The sequence below is a fragment of the Geotrypetes seraphini genome, chromosome 2 (assembly GCF_902459505.1).
Source record: "Geotrypetes seraphini chromosome 2, aGeoSer1.1, whole genome shotgun sequence".
NCBI classification, from domain to species: domain Eukaryota; kingdom Metazoa; phylum Chordata; class Amphibia; order Gymnophiona; family Dermophiidae; genus Geotrypetes; species Geotrypetes seraphini.
The window spans coordinates 154,256,690-154,277,056 of NC_047085.1; the positions used below are offsets into that span (position 1 = coordinate 154,256,690).

Sequence of the window (20,367 nt, forward strand, 5' to 3'; positions counted from 1 at the left end):
TATTAGTTGTGTTGATAAAAATGTATAAACATTAGAGGCTCTGGTAGTAACCCATTTGCAAAGTATGTATTCTTCTCAATTAATATTTTCAAATTAATAAAGTCTTTTTGCTTATTTGTAAATGGTTTCTACCAGAGCCTTTAATTCAGTAGCATAATTAAATGAAATAACTATTTCTGAAGTTTATATGGACGGGCGGGGACGGAGGGGATTCCTTGCGGGGACGGGTGGGGACGGAGGGGATTCCTCGCGGGGACGGGTGGGGACGGAGGGATTCCTCACGGGGACGGGTGGGGACGGGTGGGACTTTGGCGGGGACGGGTGGGATTTCTGTCCCCGCGCAACTCTCTAATCCAGTCTTCCCCTCCGCTGTAACCATTATCTCTTCCTCTCTCTAAGAGTTCCCACATGCCTGTCCCAGGCTTTCTTGATTTCAGACACAGTCTCTGTCTCCACCACCTCTTTGGGAGACTGTTCCACGCATCTACCACCCTTTCTGTAAAAAAGTATTTCCTTAGATTACTCTTGAGCCATTCACCTCTTAACTTCATCCCATGCCCTCTCATTTCAGAGCTTCCTTTCAAATGAAAGAGAATCGACTCATGCACATATACATCACAGGTACTTACTGAACTCCAGTCCCTTAAATATTAATTTAATACTACATTAACTAATGATGCTCTTTATCTTATGAACCTACAAAATTCAAGATTCTATGTAGAAAACAACAAGGCTAGTCACACAATATCTAAAATCCAAAGGCAACAGAAACAGTGTGTCCCTAATAGTTGACTTGCAAAATCAATCTCATCACTCAGATTCAGATATTGACTCTCAATTTCCGGGTTTTTATAAAAATACTTTAACTCATTGGAAATCACTTTGTCTGCATCCATTTTTCAAGAATTATTAAAAAATCTCCCTCATCCCTTAGTCTCACCAGAACAAAATTCCTTATTAGATCTGGATTAGAGAATGACACGGTGGCGGTTACCCGCGGCTAGCCGCGTTTAGCCACGGGTAACCCGCCAAAATGGTGACCTAAAAAAATGGTCTCCGCAAGTTCGGGGACAAGGCCATTCACCGCCCCGTGGAGCGATGAATGGTAGCACGGGGTGGTGAACAATCTTGAACGCGCGGTGACCGAGCGTTCGAACCGGCAGCCCACTCTCTCCCGCCGGCCGTCCATGTATCTCCCTCCCTCCTTTTCCCTTACCTTTTCTTCTTAAAATGGCGATTTCTATAAGGCTACGAGCTGTATTACAGCCGGAGCCTTGAAGTCGCGTTGCGTTGCCTGCTGGTAAAAGTCTCCTCTGACGCAACTTCCTGTTTCCAGTTGCATCGGAGGAGACTTCTAGCAGGCAACCCGATGCGACTTCAAGACTCCGGCTGTAATACAGCTCTTAGCCTTATAGAAATCTCCATTTTAAGAAGAAAAGGTAAGGGAAATGCACGGCTGGCCGGCGGGAGGGAGCTGCTGGTCCGCGTGAAGGGTGCTGGGGGTGGGGGGGTGGAGAGGAGAAGACGCTGAATACGGGGATGGGGCCGGGGCGGTGAAAGAGACAGCAGGGCGGTGATGGTGCGGTGAAGGGGACAGCAGAGATAGGGACGGGGCGGTGAAAGGGACAGCGAGGACGGGGCGGTGCAGAGGATGGTGGTCCAGGAACGGGGCGGTGACGGGGACAGAATTTTTCCCCGTGTCATTCTCTAATCTGGATATCATTTTTCAAGCTATTAAAGATTTACCACATGGCAAGGCTCCTGGCAATGATGGATTTAATGTAGAATTCTATCAAGCTTTTTCTGATTTATTAGTTTCCAAGCTAAGCTATCTTTTTCAGTCCATTATTGCTGATAATTCTTGTAGAGGTTCTTTTTTAGATCCATTATCATTGCCATTCCCAAACCAGATAAAGACCATACTAAAGTTGAAAATTTCAGACCAATCTCACTAATAAATACTGACAATAAAATTTATGCAAAAATCATAGTCACTAGGTTGAAGAATATTCTTCTAAACATAATTCATAAAGATCAAATTTTTTTACTGCTAATAGACTCCCTAATGATAACTTCTAGACTTTTGGGGAATATGCTTCTTCATCTGATTCGCTTCTGTTTCTCTTGATGCTGAGAGAGCTTTTGACAGAATTGAATGGGACTCTCTCTTCTATATTTTAACTTAATTTGGTTTCAACTAAAAATTATCAACATGATTAAAGTTCTGTATAATAATCCACAAGCTTCTATATTTGTTAACAGATCTTTATCTACCTTTTTTCCCCTTAAAAGAAGAACAAAACAAGGTTGTCCATTATCTTCCACCGCCGCCGCATAGCGGCGGCGCGCCGGACCCTCCCTCTTCAGGTCAGCTGATGTCCTATATAATCGGGCTCCCTGCGGCGCATGCCGCAGCGGCGCGCGCCTTCGTGCTCCTTGGTGCGCTCCTTCGTGCGCAAACTGAGGGTGCGACTTGTTACATGAATACAGCCCTAATTCATGTTCTTATGCGCATCATTTATTTTCAGCATATCACTTTTTTAGCAATTTTTAGTCTTTGCTTTTTCATTGGTCTATTATTTCCGTTTTCTAACGTTGACTCAACTTTTAACATGTCTGCAATTTCATCTAACAATAATATTCCTACCATTTGGGGGCCTCGTCCTCCTAAACATAGATCCTTAATGCAACACAAGCCTTGTCTTTTAGAAATTCCCATTTTTTCCCCTCTTAGTGAATCACCAAAAAACAGTAACTTAAAAATTGGCCTTATCAATGCTCGATCTATCAAGAGTAAATATCATCTATTAAAAGATTCTATTACTACTCAACGATTACATATACTTTTTATTACTGAAACTTGGCTCTCTGATGGTGAGGAAGCATATCTATCATACTGCTGCCCCCCAAATTACAACTATTTTTATAATCATCGCTTAAATCGTAAAGGAGGTGGCCTTGCCGTAATTTTTCAATCCAATCTAATTAATCTCAATGATCAATCTCATGGAAATTCCGCTATCGAATATCTTGAGCTTAAACTTAACTCTAATTTCAACTTCAATTTTTTGCTGTTATATGTTCCTCCACCAGTATGTCAAAATAAAATTACATTACTTCAAGATATTATTTTTGATTTTTGTTCATCTTCATCATACCCCCTAGTTCTGGGAGATTTTAACATACATTTTGACAATGTCTCTGACATCAATAATCAAGAAATATTAAATATGCTTTGTTCATTAAACTTAGTTCCAAAAATTGAAGGCCCAACTCATTCAGCAAATCATACTTTGGATATGATTTTTGCCCCCAATTCTCACTATATTAATTGTTCCACTCCATTAATTAACTCAGTACCCTGGTCCGACCACTATTTTATTTCTATTAACTTAGCCTTTTCTAGTTTAAAATCTCATAAAAAGCAAACTGAACCTAAAATAATTTCATATCGTGATCTTACTAACATAGATGATACTGACATAACACCTTTTTTCGACATTTCAACCATTGAAGACATGCCAACCTTGATTGATGATCACCTTCTACATTGGAATTCCTCTCTTACCTCTTTTCTAGATATTAAGGCTCCAATAATCTCAAAATCTATATCAGCACGAAAATTATCTAACCCATGGTTTACGCCCGAATTACATCTTATAAAAAAACAACTTAGAGCCCTAGAACGAAAATGGCGCCATTCCAAGACTCATAAGAATCTTCTAAACTTTAAAGAACAAGCGGCCATATACAAATTAAAAATTAATCAGTCCAAGAAAAAATTTTATACAGACAAAATTCATAAAGCTAAAAATTCTGCAGTTCTATTTAACATTTTAAAATCTATCACATCTCAAAATACAAATAATTCAACAAACCAGGCACCGCTTCTAAAAGCGCAAGACTTAGCAGATGCTTTTAATCAAAAAATCTACAATATTCGAAATACTTTTAACTCCAATATAAGTAATAATCACTCCATAGAACATCCTGAAGATCATATTTTTACTGCCAAATGTTCAAATTTCAAACTCCCATCACTTAATGATATTAAATCTCTCATGTCACAAATAAATCTAAAGAGTTCTGGATTTGAAATTCTGCACCCATTTTACTTAAAAAAATTATTTCATCTCTTCGGTCCATTTATTCATTCCATTATTCTAAAAAGTTTACAATCCGCTACAGTTCCATTGCTTTGGAAAACTGCTACTATTATTCCTTTACTTAAAGATCACAAAATCAGTAGAAATGACCCTTTAAATTATCGTCCAATTGCTAATATCTCATTCTTAGCAAAACTGATTGAAAAATTTATATTTAATCAGGTTTCCGATTTTATTGAATCGACCAATGTATTACATCCCAATCAGACAGGTTTCCGTAAGTACCATAACACAGAACACTCCCTAATTGGCTTAACAAACAACATTCACTATTTTCCGGATCATCACAGATCCGTAGTCTTGTTTTCTCTGGATATTTCTGCAGCATTTGATACAATAGATCATGATTTACTTCTTAGGAGATTAGAATCAATAGGCTTTCGTGATCAAGTCCTTAATTGGTTTACATCTTATCTTAATAATCGAACTTCTCTTGTTAAATTCAATAAGGAATTATCAGAAGAATATACGACATCCTTTGGCATCCCTCAAGGATCTATCCTATCACCCCTGTTATTCAACATTTATCTTGCACCATTACTGAATCTGTGCCAGTCTATTAGTTTCACTGCTTTTTCATACGCAGACGATATACAATTAATTCACCCATTTAATCCCGAAAATCAAGAAGACATCAAATCTTTAAATGCAAAACTTGAACAAGTTCATAATTGGCTTAACAATAATAAATTATCATTAAATATAAATAAAACAAAAGCTATGATTTTTAACTGGAAAAGAGATATCAGACTTAATTCTCCTTTCCTCCTTAATAATAAACCAATCGAAATCGTTCCTAAAACGAAAATCTTAGGTGTAATAATTGATGAAAGATTAGAATTTAAAGATCACATTAATAATATAGTTAAAGTCTGCTTCTACAAATTACGTCTAATTCGATCTTTTTCTAAATTTCTTGAATCCAAATCTCGCAATATTTTAATTCATTCCTTGGTTATATCAAAACTGGATTATTGCAACTCTTTGTTGCTTAATACTACTCAAAAGGAAAAACGACAACTGCAAATTGTTCAAAACACGGCTATAAAACTAATCTATGATGCCAGGAAATTTGATCATGTTACTCCACTCTTCAAAGACGCACACTGGCTTCCAATTTGCCAGCGTATACAGTTTAAAGTTCTATTACTTATCTATAAAAACTTGATTTTCAAAGAACCTCAGTGCATTTCTAAGATGCTAATTCCCTATAGTTCCGCACGCACACTCAGATCATCTTCCCAAAACTTATTAGTTATTCCATCTTTAAAAATTATAGGCACTCGTAGATTAGATATGTTTTCGGTCGTTGGCCCCCAATGGTGGAATTCATTGCCCCATTACATAAAAAATGAAAAAGACATTCCCTCTTTTAAGAAATCTCTTAAAACTTATCTTTTTAAAAAGATTTTTAATACATAAAAAATTTTTTCTTTTAAATAAAAATTTTTCGTTTCAAGAATTTTACTACCTCCTCAATGTTTTACCCTTAAATGTGTTTCTTATTATAAGATATGTAACTTTAACCTCCCTTTCCTCCCAATTGTTGTTGGTCTTGTCTAATATCTTATGTTTATATATTTATTGTATGTTTTTATCTTAACTAATTGTATTTTAATGTACATCGCTTTGTATAAAGATATAGCGATTCATCAAATATTTAATAAACCTTGAAACCTTGATCCCCCCTATTATTCAATATTACTCTAGAACCCTTAGCAATAGACATTATGGAAACCCCCTTATTAAAAGAGTCAATATTAGTGATGACACATATAAACTCTCGATATATGCAGATGACATTTTCGTGGCATTTGCAGCAGGAGATCCAAGAAGGACCTCTTCAGAGAAGGAAGGTATTAAATTCGTGCCCTCCTTGTGGGCCAAGGTGCACATGGAACATGGCTGCGAAACTGACAGCCATCTGCCACAAACAAGGCATGAATCCATGCCATCATGTCCTGAGGAGGCCATCTGAGAGGTTGGAACAGAAACGAAGTTCCTAAGTGCAAAAAATATAGTTTTAAAAAGTTTGCAAAATCCAAGATGGCCGCTGCAGGTACCGATTTTGCCCTAAAAGAGCCTGGGAAAAACACAGGAATCCCTGGAAAACAATGATTTTGAAATTTTAGAGATGAGGGGAAGGCGGGGAGGGCATGCAGGGAAACCACCCAGTAACCCCTTTTTATGATCCCCAAAATCGCTAAACCAAACAGGCAAGCAGCTACTCACTGTGTTCTGTGCTGTAAATACAGCAATACTGAAGCAGCGTGCAAGGAAAGCTCAAGTCTCAGGAAGCTAGAAAACTGGATTACAAATCTTCTGACTGCCTCACCTGGCCGGCCACCTCCGGACCACCTGCCCGGCAACCAAACACCTCTGGACCACCTGCCCAGTGAAATCCAACACCTCCGGACCACTCAGGAAAGGTACCCAGTCCGGTTCCAATCCTGGGCGCGCCTCCACGGAAACCGTGCAGCCTGCGCTCTACCCACTAGCGGACGAACCTGGGGCGAACTAGCTCCCGATCCCGGATCCCCGATTTGACGTGCAGGCTGTCCGGGGGGCTTACTGAATTGGCAGGTAACCCCCCAGAGGCAGACTTTATTTCAAAGTCTGCAATCTCCTGTCGAAAGGATGTCTCCGCAGGGTATTTCCACAGGGACAAGGGCAAACCCTCGAAAAATGATTAAAATAATGCACTAAAATTCAGAAATGTAACATGAGCAGAAGAGATGAGCTCCTACAGCTTGGTTTATAGGAATACAAAACTGATGTCCAGGGAGCATGCCCAGCAGCAGAGAGATGGTGGGTGGAGCCAGAACTTCTAACACGTGAGGTTCCTACAGACCTTGGCTGCCCAAGGAACATAACACCCAGCTTTTCCCAGAATAAAGTGGGATTGTACAAGAACTTCATATTACTACATTTTGATTATTGCAACTTGTTACATATTGGTATGCCTTCCTATCATTACATTACATTACATTACATTACATTACATTACGGTAATCATTACAGATTACCGTATTTTCACGCATATAACGCACGCGTTATACACGATTTTACAAACCGTGCATAACCATGCGCGTTTTACAATTTTTTTTTACATTCTGATCCGGCATTCTCCCCCCCCCCACTCGCTTCACCATCCCCCCCCAGCACCGCAAATACAACTCTTACCCAATTGGGCACCGGTACCAGCACAATGCACAGCATGTGCCAGTGCCAGTGCCCGAAGATCCTCCCTCGTTGGTTTGGCTTGGGCTGGGCTGGGCGGTGCGAGAGAGATCCTCCTTCTTCCTCTGCCGAGCTGGACTAGGCTTTGAGCATTTGCGCATGCTCAAAGCCTTCTGGTCTCGCTCTCTCCGAGATAATCTCGGAGAGAGCGAGACCAGAAGGCTTTGAGCATGCGCAAATGCTCAAAGCCTAGTCCAGCTCGGCAGAGGAAGAAGGAGGATCTCTCTCGCACCGCCCGGCCCAGCCCAGCCCAAACCAACGAGGGAGGATCTTTGGGCACTGGCACTGGCACGTGCTGTGCATTGGTGCTGGTGCCGGTACCCAATCGGGTAAGAGTTGTACTTGCGGTGCTGGGGGGGATATAGGATCGCGGGGGAGGGGTGACGCGAGCGGGGAGGGGAGGATGCCGGTTCGGAGTAGGCGGGAGGAGGTTTTAGCATGCGCGGTATACACGTGTGTGCGCTATATTAACATTTTATTACATAAATTTGTGTTCCCCGCACGCTATACCCGTGTGCGCGTTTTACACGGGTGCGCGTTATCTATGTGAAAATATGGTACTCAAAGTTCTGCAGCAGGCTTAATTTCACATGCCTCAAAATTTGATCTATTTCCTGTAATTAAATCTCTTTACTGGTTACCAACTGATATGAGAATCCAGTTTAAGGTATTGACCTTAGTTTTTAAGGCTATTAATAGCCAATTCCCTCTATTCTGTCCTACGTATTGAGGTTAAACTCCAATCTGAGGGCAAGCACTTACTTAATGTTCCCAGCTTTCACATGGTTAACTTGCTTGGTCTAAGTTCATTCCTTTCAGATTATTGGGCCAAAATTATGGAGCTCACTACTTTTAAACCTAAGTAAAACTGATTCTCTTATGCTTTTTAGAAAACAACTTGAGATCTATTTGTTTCAAAAGGTATATTCATGATGGTTCCTTATTTCTGTGCAGGAGAATTTGTTAGAACCCAGCTTGTGAAATTAAAAAGGGCTCATTGTTTTATACAGAAGAATATGTTATGTTGCAAATCTAATTATGTTTTGTTTTATTTAAATCTTAATTATGTATGTTTTAACTGTAATCTACCATAAACTGTGGAATGTGCAGAATATAAATTTTAAAAATAAATATTAGTATTGTAAATTGTTCAAAATTTTACAATTCACCTTTTATATGGCTTGTCTGAATATGATCATGTATCTTCTTATCTGAAGAAATTGTGTTGGCTGTCTACTGCAGATCAGATTAGATTCAAACTGCAGTTGCTAATTCATTAGAGTTTGCATTAGAGAATGACACGGTGGCGGTTTACCCGCGGCCACCGCATTTTAGCCGCGGGTCACCCGCCGAAAACGGGGAAGAAAACTAGCAGTCGCTGCGGCGACGGGGACAAGGCCATTCACCGCCCGCGGGGCGGTGAATGGTCTTGTCCCCGCAGTGAGGCATGAAGGATCGCGCGGTCCCCGCAGCTCACACCCGCCTGCCCAATCTAGTGTTTAGCCAGCTCTCTCCCTTCTCCTCACCTTAGTTTGTAGATTTTCTTTTTCGGCGACCCGCACGCTATCAGAGAGCTGCGCACCCGCTGCTCAGTTTCGATCTTCTGCTCTGACGCAACCGGAAACAGGAAGTTGCAGAAGATTGAACACTGAGCAGCCGCGCGTGCGCGGCTCTTTGGGAAAGCGTGCAGGTCGCCGAAAAAGAAAACCTATAAACTAAGGTGAGGAGAAGGGAGAGAGCTGGCTAAACACTAGGATCGATTGGGCAGGCAGGTAGTGGCTGCGGGGACCGTGCAATCGCTAGTGTTCCCGGCTCAAATTGGAAGGAGGGAGTGAAAGGGAAAAGGATTCTGGGCCAAGGGGATGAAGTTGGAAAGAAAAACCCACAGCAGGAAAGAAAGGGAAGGACTGGCAGGTGAGCCAGATGCTAGAAGTAGGGGGGGGGGAAGAAAGAGGGAAAAAAGCTAGATGGGGTTGAAAAGAAGAGACACACTGGTATGGAAGAGGAAGATAGGGGAAATCTGGACACAGGAAGGTAACAGAAAGAGGGGAAATTATGTGCATGGGGCATAGGGACAGAGACATAAAGGGGACATGCCATGGGGATGGTATATGGACACAGGGGGGGCAATGACAGATACATAGGGGAGATATTAGAAATGGAGAAAATAGGAGCACAGAAGCGAGATGGTTTGTGGGGATGGGACAGGGACCGAGCTTGCAGGCTCCAGTGGCTTGCACAAATTACATTGTAACGTGCCATGAAAATAAGAGGAAGGAAGGTAGATAGGACACGCGAGAGGAGCTGAAGGGTAGTAGAAAGAAACAGATGGTAAAGGAGGGAGGGAAGGGTGGTGGTGGAAAGGAATAGAACAGACATTGAAGGAGGGTGGAGAGGAACAGACCCCCAAGGGAAATGTGGAAGACAGAGTGGGAAGAAGACAGATGCCAGACTATGCGGGAGCGGAGGGAAGAAGATGGGTGCTAGACCAATTGGGGGGGGGGGGTTAAGGGAGAGGCACAGTAACAGCAAATGGAAGACGCAGAGAAAGGAATTGAATGAGAAGATGTGGAAAGCAGAAACCAGACAACAAAGGTAGAAAAAAAAATTATATTTATTTATTTATTTTTTGCTTTAGGATAAAATAGTATATTAGTTGTGTTGATAAAAATTTATAAACAAAGCCCTGCCAGCTGAACATCTCTTTCTCTAGTTCAGCAGCAGGAACTTTGATTTATAAGAAAGGAATAAGCTAAATATTACAGTACTAAGGCTTATATGGATGCAGCGGGGACGGTGACGGGGCGGTGAATGGGATGGCAGTGGCGGTGACGGGGCGGTGAAAGGGATGGCGGTGACGGTGACGGGGCGGTGAAGGGAACGGCGGTGACGGGGCGGTGCAGAGGATGGTGGGCCGGTGACGGGGACAGATTTTTTCCCCGTGTCATTCTCTAGTTTGCATCTGGACTCATCCTTCTATCACAGACCTTACATTAATATGTGCCCCGGAGTACTCTTAGCTCAGAGGATGTATGCTTGTCGGAAGTGCCTTAAATCCAGCAGACTCGACTGGAACGCACATGGAAGAGTATCTGTTCTTTTACTGAGCCTAGAATGGAATAAATTCCCAGTGACATTTCAAAAACAAAAAGATGTTTGTGTCTTAAGTGTCTATAAAAGCTTGCTACGTCAGCATTTGTTGTTGCAGACACAGGACTCTGAGAACTTTTTACAGACATGTTTTTGGTTTATGGAGATCAAACATGCTATTTTTACTTTTACAAATAAGTATGGGACTAACAGAATTGGAGGAATTTGGTGATTATATGTTGCATTATGTTTGTTATATGATTTACTTGTTTTTATGATTATGTATGGGGTTTTTTATACTCTGCCCAGGACAAAGTCAACTTATAAAATGGAAATAAATCTAAACCTAAATATTAACATGGTACATATGCTGAAACTTTGAGACAGATGGGAAACTATTTTTAAAATTGAAAACCTCTGAAGCAAAACAATAGCATTTGGTTTTTCTTGTGTTTCTGTTATTCTTCAGAAGATGGCACAGTGTGAAATGTTGACAAGCAATGTGTCCAAGAATACTATGTCATGTCTTGTTTAAAGAGAAAGAAAACGACAACCGTGTCCCCTATTTGTCTCTGATGTTCAGAGTTGGCACTAGGCAGTGATGTCATCATAACTCAGCAAATATGTCATGTGCCTTTTCTGTATCCAATATGCAATTTAATCTATAGATTTCAAGAACAGAATAGTCTGATTTCAATGTCACTTCTTGTGACAAAGAGATGAGTGAACATTTTGAGATACTTAGCGCTCTTCTGACTACAGACACTAGCCAATAGCAGTAAATGTTCAAGAACAGTTATCTTATTTTAAGAATGTGGATATGATCTCCCAGATATTTCAATTGAATTGGCTCATCTCTGTATAGGGATTCTAAGTTACATGGGCCCTGCAGGCACATAAGAAGCATGAGCTGGGCATCATAAAGTGCTCCAAAATCTATGGAAGAATTTTAAAAGACCTCAAATGAACAGTTCAAAAATTACAGTGGCAATACATTTAAGGGAGGAAGTAGGAACAGACAAACAAACATATACTGATTTCATATAAGTTATTTCTCTGTAGAAAACTGGAGCACAAATTCTGTTTTGGTACTGGTTTATCAAAACATCTCTCATTATGACCACACATCTGCAACATGAAAATAATTTGCATTTAATTTATTTACAGCGTCACTTAACATATCCAATGTGTTAACATACCTGCATATCAGAAGCTAGTGTCTCGTAGGTGTCTTTCAGGCAGTGCCAGTTCTGCCTACCCAGTGTAAGAGCCACACCAGGAAGACTGTAGGCACAGTGTTTGGCTATTTCGGTATCAACAGTCTGTGCACGAGAGGGATCAGTCATGGATAAATACTGATCCAACAAAGCTTGAGGCACAACATCCTTGGAAACAAGAGATAGATAGTACTTAGCAACATCTGTTTTAGATTTTTTATTCATTTTTCATACTACAACAAGTGTAACACAGAAATTTAAACAATCTCAAAAAATATACACTTAATTTTCTTTCATGTATCACTGTAAATACAATATATCATTCTAAATTCATGTACAATAATAACTAAAAATGTATGTATTACATAATATGTATAACAATTGTTACTTAGCAACATCTAAAAGGTATCTCAAAATTCCCCAAGCACTCTCACAAATAGTACAATTATTTTTCTACATTTTCCTTTTATTTCTTCAAATATGTTTTCAAGCAACATAAACCTTGTCCACGTAGATCATATACAAAGGTAAAACGGACCCGACATGGGCTGTGTTTCGGTTAAAAAGCCTTCCTCAAGGGTCCGATGGAATATGATATATGTATAGAGAAGTTGTTCTGTGCCCCAGCACCCAGCTATCGACTTTATTCAATGTTTTGTTTTCTCAAGACTTGGAAATTTACCTCCACTACTTTATACATATATCATATATCTAATGGATCCTTGAGGAAGGCTTGTTAGCCAAAACACGGCCCGTGTCGGGTCCGTTTTACCTTTGTATATAATCTACATGGACAAGGTTTATTTTGCTTGAAAACACATTTGAAGAAATAAAAGAAGAGTCCAGAACATTGTGTTTTCCAAAGTTTGTTTTTCTTTGGATTGTTCCTTTTCCTGTGGAACATTGGGTCTTCTTGCTTTGTTTTTACTGTTTGACATTATTATTAAAAAGTTAGATAGTATAGGAATAACTGGTAAGAAATTGAATTGGTTTAGGGGCTTCCTTTCACATAGACCTTACATGATCAAGATGAATGAGATACTTTCGAACTGCTGGATTCCTTGGTAGCGGGGTTCCACAAGGATATCCCCTGTCTCTTGTTCTATTAAATGTACTGTTGTCTTCTCTAGGAATGCTATTAGATAAAGCTGGTTTTCAGGTTTATATATTATATATGCAGATGATGTCACCATTCGATTTACTCTTGACTCTACTTTTGACATTATACCTCAAATAACAAAGTACTTAGATGAGGAATATTTCCAGCTTAATGAAGAAAAGATCAAATTTTTACTAGTCTATAATAATAAAATCCTTAGTTAGCACATGCGCACTAGGATTGAAACTCCGTGCCTCTGCTTGCGCAGTATAATAGAACCTTTGCTTAGCTTATAAGCAAGGGCCCTTCGCAATATTTCAGCCACATTAGCTAACCGAAATTATTTTAGGAAGTCAGAAATCAAAGATGGCTGGAGGTCAGGCTGCAAAGGACGATTAGAATCTGAGGCAGGATCAGACACGCACAAATAATAACGGAAAAAAAAGCAGCACACAAAACAAATCACAAACCATCGTGCGCACGGCAGACGTCGCTCCCCCTCCCTGGGGCCAAAAGAAGGACCCCGCGTAAGGGAGGTTAAGTGGGGAATCAGTTCGGGTGCAGGATCGCTCGGAGTAACCAGCTCCAGGGGAGCCGGATGCCACCTGCATGCAACAGATCAGCGGCGCTCTCGATCTCCCTCCCCCCCTAGCAACAACAAAAACTTCTCCCAATGCCTGCGGCTGTGACCCCCCCCAAGTAAACTCCCCTGAAGCAAGATCAGATGCCCAGAAAAGGGGGAGATCATTCCCAACTGTCCAAGGATATTTTGTAACAGAGTTATGGCTGGTGGTCAGCAGCACCTGCCGCCGCACAAGCTGACAATGGGGATGTGTAAGATAAGGGACTAAGGCAGAAAAGGGGATATGTGTGAGAAGGAGGCTGCAAAAGGGACATGTGAGAGAAAAGGATTGGGACTGAAGCTGGGGGCTAAAAAGAAGAAGGCTGTAAAAGGGACATGTGAGAAAAGGGAGCTGGGGCTGGAGGCAGAAAGGGAAAATATGGGAGAAGGGGGCTAAAAAGGGGTTTGGATCTGGGGTTGAAAAAAGGGGACATGTGAGGGAAGGAGGCTTTATGTAGGAGGCTGTTAAAAGAAGAGAGTTTGGAGAAGAGGGCTGGAGCTTAGGACTGCAAAAGGTGAGTTGTGAAAGAAGGGGTCTGGATTGGGGGGCTCAAAAGGAAGACAAGAGCAGGTATGAGAAGGAGGTTAGGGTTGGGTCTATAAAAAGGGAATGTGTGAGAGAAGGAAGCTGGGGATGAAAAAAGGGGGAGGTGGGAGAAAGGAGCTACAAAAGGGGACATGTGAGAGAAAGGGGCTGAAGATAGTAGCTGGAAGAATAAGTGAAGATGCAGAAGCAAAGGTTGATGGGGAAAGGGAGAATGGAGAGGGAGTTCTATGGAGGTGAAGGACAGAGAAAGGGGACAGATTTTTAAGTTGGTGTAAAAAGGTAGAAATAGGGAAGGTAAAATGGGAAATGGGAGCCTGAATATAGGGGGTAAGACATAAGAAGAATAGCCATACTGGATCAGACTAATCTATTCTAGCACCCGTTAATGTAACAGACTTAAACACTAGTTGATAATAAAACTGTATTTCATAAGTAGTTATCTTTTCAGGTAGGGAAAGCAGTTACTTACCGTAACGGGTGTTAACCAGGGACAATAGATAGATATTCTTACATGTGAGTGATTTCATCCATAGAGCCTGATACAGACAGTGCTAAAAGTGTACTGTTACTATGCTTTTAAGATGCTTCAAGACTGCCTGCACTATGCAAGCGTGATAGCCTTCTTGCCCAACGCCGACTCGCTGTACCTCAGTTCTATAAACAAGCTAAAAAGCCAACCAGGGGAGGTGGAAGGGATATGAGAATATCTGCCTGCTGTACCTGGATAATACCTGCTACGGTAAGTAACTGTGCTTTATCCTAGGACAAGCAGGTAACATATTCTCACATGTAAGACTCCCTAGCTTAATCACAAAGGGATGGAGGGAAAGTTGGCCCTTAAGTATAAAACAAATTTTGTAAAACTGCTTGGCCAAATCGACCATCTCCTCTGGAATAAGTCTCCAGACAGTAGCGAGATGTGAATTGAGGACCAAGTAGCTGCTCTACAAATATCCTCAATGGGGCTAGAATGCAAAAAGCTACTGATGCTGCCATCGCTCTGACTTTCTGTGCTGTAACATGACCCTCAAGCAGCAGCCCAGCCTGAGCATAACAAAAGGAGATGCAGGTCGCTAACCATGAGGAAATAGTCCATTTGATTACAGGTATTCCCAGCTTCTTATGGTCAAAAGAGATGATCAGTTGAGGTGAAGTTCTGTATGGCTTAGTTCACGCTACATAAGCCAAAGCACGTTTACAGTCCAAAGTGTGAAGCGCAGTTTCACCAGGGTGAGAATGACGTTTTGGGAAGAAATCAGGTCGTAAAATTGATTGACTGAGATGAAAATCCGTGACTACTTTCAGAAGAAACCTGGGATGAGTTAGAAGAACCACTTTATCATGTTGAAAAACTGTGTATGGGTGGGTTGTAAGAATATATGCCTGCTGTCCTCAGAGAACACAGGTAAATGTTTTCGCTTTCTCAGAGGACAAGCACAAATAACATTCTCACATGTGGGACTCCCAAGCTCCTAGGATCATGTTTCTGGAAGAGATTAAACATTGAATTAGCAGGAGCCTGGTGAAAATTAACAGGGTTGGAGAAAAAGTTGGTGCTCAGATAGAGAAAAGATTCTGCAGAACTACTTGTTCAAACCAACTGACTCTTCTGGAGTTGTGTTCCAAACAATAATGAGAAGTAAAGGTATGGACTGAGTTCCAAGTAGTTGCTTTGCAGATGTCCTCAACAGATGCAGAATGGAAATGGGCTACTGAGGCAGCCATAGCCCGTATACCATGTGCTGTCACATGGCCTTACATCATGAAGGAGATGCTTGACTTCTTTAAAGGTGTGAATTAACATGTGGATAAAGGTGAGCTGATTCATGTAGCGTATCTAGATTTTCAGAAAGCTTTTGATAAAATTCCTCATGAGAGGCTCCTGAGAAAATTAAAGAGTCATGGGATAGGTGGCAAAGTTCAGTTGTGGATTAGGAATTAGTTATCGGATAGAAAACAGAGGGTAGGGTTAAATGGTCATTTATCTCAATGGAGGAGAATAAACAGTGGAGTGCCGCAGGGATCTGTACTGGGACCGGTGCTATTTAACTTATTTATAAATGATATGGAAACTGGGATGACGAGTGAGATGATTAAATTTGCAGATGACACTACACTGTTCAAAGTTGTCAAAATGCATGCAGATTGTGAAAAATTGCAGGGAGACTTTAGGAAATTGGAAGACTGGGCATCCAAGTGGCAGATTAAATTTAATGTGAACAAATGCAAAGTGATGCACATTGGGAAGAATAATCGAAATCACAGTTACTGGATGCTAGGGTCCACCTTGGAGATTATTGTCCAAAAAAAGGATCTGGGTGTTATTGTAGAAAATACAATGAAACTTCCACTCAACATACGGCAGCGGCCAAAAAGCAAACAGGATGCTAGGAATTATTAAGAGATGGTTAACAAGACTAAGAATTTTATAATGCCCCTGTATTGCTCCATGGTGTGACCTCACCTGGAGTATTGCGTTCAATTCTGGTCTCCTTATCTCCAGAAACATATAGTGGCACTAGAAAAAGTTCAAAGAAGAGTGACCAAGATGATAAAGGGGTTGGAATTCCTCTTGTATGAGGAAAAACTATAAAGGTTAAGAGCTCTTCAGCTTGAAAAAGAGACACCTGAGGGGAGATATGATTGAAGTCTACAAAATCCTGAGTAGTGTAGAACGGATACAAGAGGATCAATTTTTCACTTCATCAAAAATTACAAAGACTAGGGCAGGGGTCCCCAAAGTCCCTCCTTGAGGGCCAAATCCAGTCAGGTTTTCAGGATTTCCCTAATGAATATGCATTGAAAGCAGTACATACACATAGATCTCATGCATATTCATTGGGGAAATCCTGAAAACCCGACTGGATTCGTCCCTCAAGGAGGGACTTTGGGGACCCCTGGACTAGGGAATATTCAAAGTTACAGGGAAATACTTTTTAAAACCAATAGAAGGAAATATTTTTTCACTCAGAGAATAGTTATGCTCTGGAACGCGTTGCCAGAGGTTGTGGTAAGGGTGGATAGCATAGCTGGTTTTAAGAAAGGTTTGGACAATTTCCTGGAGGAAAAGTCCATAGTCTGTTATTAAGACATAGGGGAAGCCTCTGCTTGCCCTGGATCGGTAGCATTCAATATTGCTATTCCATGAGTTTTGGACAGGTACTAGTGACCTGGATTGGACAACGTGAGAACAGGTTACTAGGCTTGATGGACCATTGGTCTGACCTAGTATGGCTATTCTTATGTTATTATGATTTGTTCCTCAAGAGGCAATTTAAAACTTTAGCCTTGCAGATTAAGGCAGCCATTGTAACTTCCTTTGTGGCATGTGCTTGCCACACACGACTATCTCAAGCATCGGTCCCAGAGGACGATGAGGATCCCCAATTGGTCCTGGCAATTATATATAGTGGATGCTCTATATGATCTCAGAGTTTTGAGCAAGACAGTCTTTGCTATCTCCCTTCAGCAGATGCTCTGGATCAGACATTGGGCAGGAGATTCTGCCTCTATAGCCACGCTGAGCATGCTCCCCTTTCAGGGGCAGATACTATTTGGTAAGGCTATTCTTATGTTCAGTCTGCTAGCCAAATAGAGATGGATCTTTTGGAAACAGTTACTCCTAGTCTGTTAGAGTCAAAAGCTATAAAGAGATGGGTGGTCTTTCTACCCTGCCATGATAGAATTTTGAGTAGGAAGAATCCGAAACAAGAGCCTGAAGTTCACTCACACGGAGTGCTGATGTGAGAGCTACAAAGAAAACGACATTCCACGTGAGAAAGAACAAATAAAAGCAACAGCTTGAATATTAGTGGAGCTCATTTATCTCTTTAGATTCTATTTACAAACTGTTCTGAACCCATAGTCTGACTGGCAGAAAATTTTTAGCTATGGAGAGGACCATGAGGCATAAGGCAGAAACAGGCACATCAGAAATTATTGGGCAGGGAGTTCAGCATGCTATTCCCATCTATTGGAAAAATTATAAAGGTAATCTCTTTTTTCCAGTGCAATAGAAATGGTATGTTGATCCTTAGGGATGTACCTAAGCAGTCCCCAAAGTCCGGGGTTGGAGAGAGAAGCCTTGCTTTCAGTACTGAGCATACAAAAGTGGAATCCTCCTGTGCTGCCACATCCACCCTATAGAGTTTAGCTAAAGTAAGTAAGGAAGACCATGTCACAGATCTACATATCTATTCCAGAGGTACCACTCTCAATTCCGTCCAAGAGGCGGCTGCTACTCTGGTTGAATGTCTTTCAATGAAAACAGTGGTTGTTTGCCACAGACGATGGTCCGATAGATGAAACTCAGTCACTTCCAGGTAACCCAAGAGAACTTTGTAGACATCCAGCAGCATGAAAGCTTTGTCTTTCTTCTTAGAACCTGAAGGTTGAAAGGCTGGTAGCCTGACTTTCTGGTTGATGTGAAATGCTGAAACAACTTTTGGCAAAAAGGAAGGTACTGTATGCAAGGTCACTCCCATTTGCATGATAAAACAGTTCTCTGCACGACAAAGCTTGCAATTCTGAGACTCTGAGATCCAGAATGGGCCTCCAGTCATCAGAATCTTACTTGGATATGTCACACTATATTGAGCATCTGCCTGAGCGTTCTAACAGAACTGATTCTATGGCTTGAATATTCAGCAACAAAAAAAGACAAACTACTCCACTAAACTGTCATCAAAAAATAAACACCAAAAAAGTAGAGCGGTTATATATTCATTTCAAAAGTATCAAAATTATCCCTGAATGGCGAGTTTTAAAAAATTTCTGCGAACAACAATAAATTGTTACTTATGACTGGGGTAGTCATTCAGCAAATTACATATAATTGGAAGGATTGGAAGAGACTAAATTACAGTTTTTGGTGGAACTCTTTGTGCCATATTTATAAAATGGAAAGATTTATTGCAGTACAAAGAGGGTATTTCAAGAAATTTCAGGATGTTTGGAAGCCATTAGCAGAATTTTGTAAGGATTAGTTGAAAATGTTTCCCTTTAATGTATCAATTAATTTGGGTAGGGTGAGGGATATTTTATTAATATGTTGTTTTTTTTTATAAGATTATGGAATATATGGTAGGGAGGGGTGGGAAGGGGGAGGGATAAAAATTTATGTACTGTACAAATGAAAGAAGGTAAAATGATATATTTATTGTTAATGTGTTTGAATATATATATTCATTTAATGTAATTTTGAAAATGAATAAAGAATTTATTTAAAAAAAAAATTATTATACCTTGCAGTTCCTTTGTTTTCAGGCAGATATGATGGGTCATCAGGCCGCCAGGTGGTATAAATTGATATCTGATTTTATGAATAAGAAACCTAAAAATGCTCTTAGAGATATTTGGAGCATCGAGATTGGACAGTATATTTCTGCATCTCGATGGCCACGTATTTGGTCTTGGAGGATGAGGTGTACAGTGTCAGCATCTACGAGACAAACATGGTTTTTTTTGGACCCCGGTTAGATTAATAAGTTGGATAACTCTAAGTCTAATAGATGTTGGCACTGTCATCTAGATATTTTACTATTTTATTGTCCTAGGATACTGATTTTTTGGAAGTCAATTTGGGGACATTAATAATATCTTAGAATCTAAAATCTCTTTATCTTATAAAGTAGTTATTTGTGGAACTGTGTTGCATATTAAGGATCCGTTAGATAAATATAAAGGTTGACTGTTCCTAATTATGACAGGTACTGCTGTACAGTTGATCATGCGTAATTGGAAAAATTGGGACCTTCTTAACTTTACATTCTGGTGGGCAAATTTATGCTTGATATACAAATATGAAAAAATGATTGCAGAATCGTTAGGAAATATAAAAATTTTCAAGTTAATATGGGGTCCATTGACGTCTTTTGTTGATTTATTGTAGATTTGAGTTTTATTGATATATTATGTGCACATCCAGGGAGAGGGAGGGAGGGTGGATTTATTTTTAAATGATTCTCTGAATTCTTGTAAAATTAATGTATGGGTTTCTTTATTAGTGCTTATTATCTCTTATGGATATGAAATGTATATCATAATGAGCTTTTTGAAGATTTGATTATTAAATTAAAATTTATAATAGTTTTGGGATAGGGTGGGGGGAGGGATATAGATTGATTTGTTTCTTGAAAGATTATTAAGTAATGTCTTAAATATAAAATGTATTTAATTTGTATTGCACTTATTGAAAATGTTGAAAATGAATAAAGAATTTAAAAAAAAGTATCAAAATTATCAATCAAAATCTGTTTTGAATGAACTTCATAAATACTTCAAACACACAAAATGTGGTGGCAGGAAAATTTCTCAAAAATACAGTACTTTAAAAATAAATTAGGAGGGTAGAAGGACCCGACTCTCCTTTCCAATTCACAACAGAA

At 40.2% G+C, this 20,367-nt stretch overlaps 1 protein-coding gene across 7 annotated transcripts in view; it reads right to left on the reverse strand.

Annotated features, from left to right (window-relative positions):
* The window catches only part of PPP4R1 (protein phosphatase 4 regulatory subunit 1), a 354,086-nt gene that overhangs the window by 74,736 nt on the left and 258,983 nt on the right, over nucleotides 1-20,367 (reverse strand). For all 7 annotated transcript variants that reach the window (XM_033934064.1, XM_033934063.1, XM_033934068.1 and 4 more), the window contains one exon: nucleotides 11,696-11,881. In XM_033934064.1, coding sequence (XP_033789955.1) covers nucleotides 11,696-11,881 — 186 coding nt within the window. The remainder of the gene's footprint in view (nucleotides 1-11,695; nucleotides 11,882-20,367) is intronic.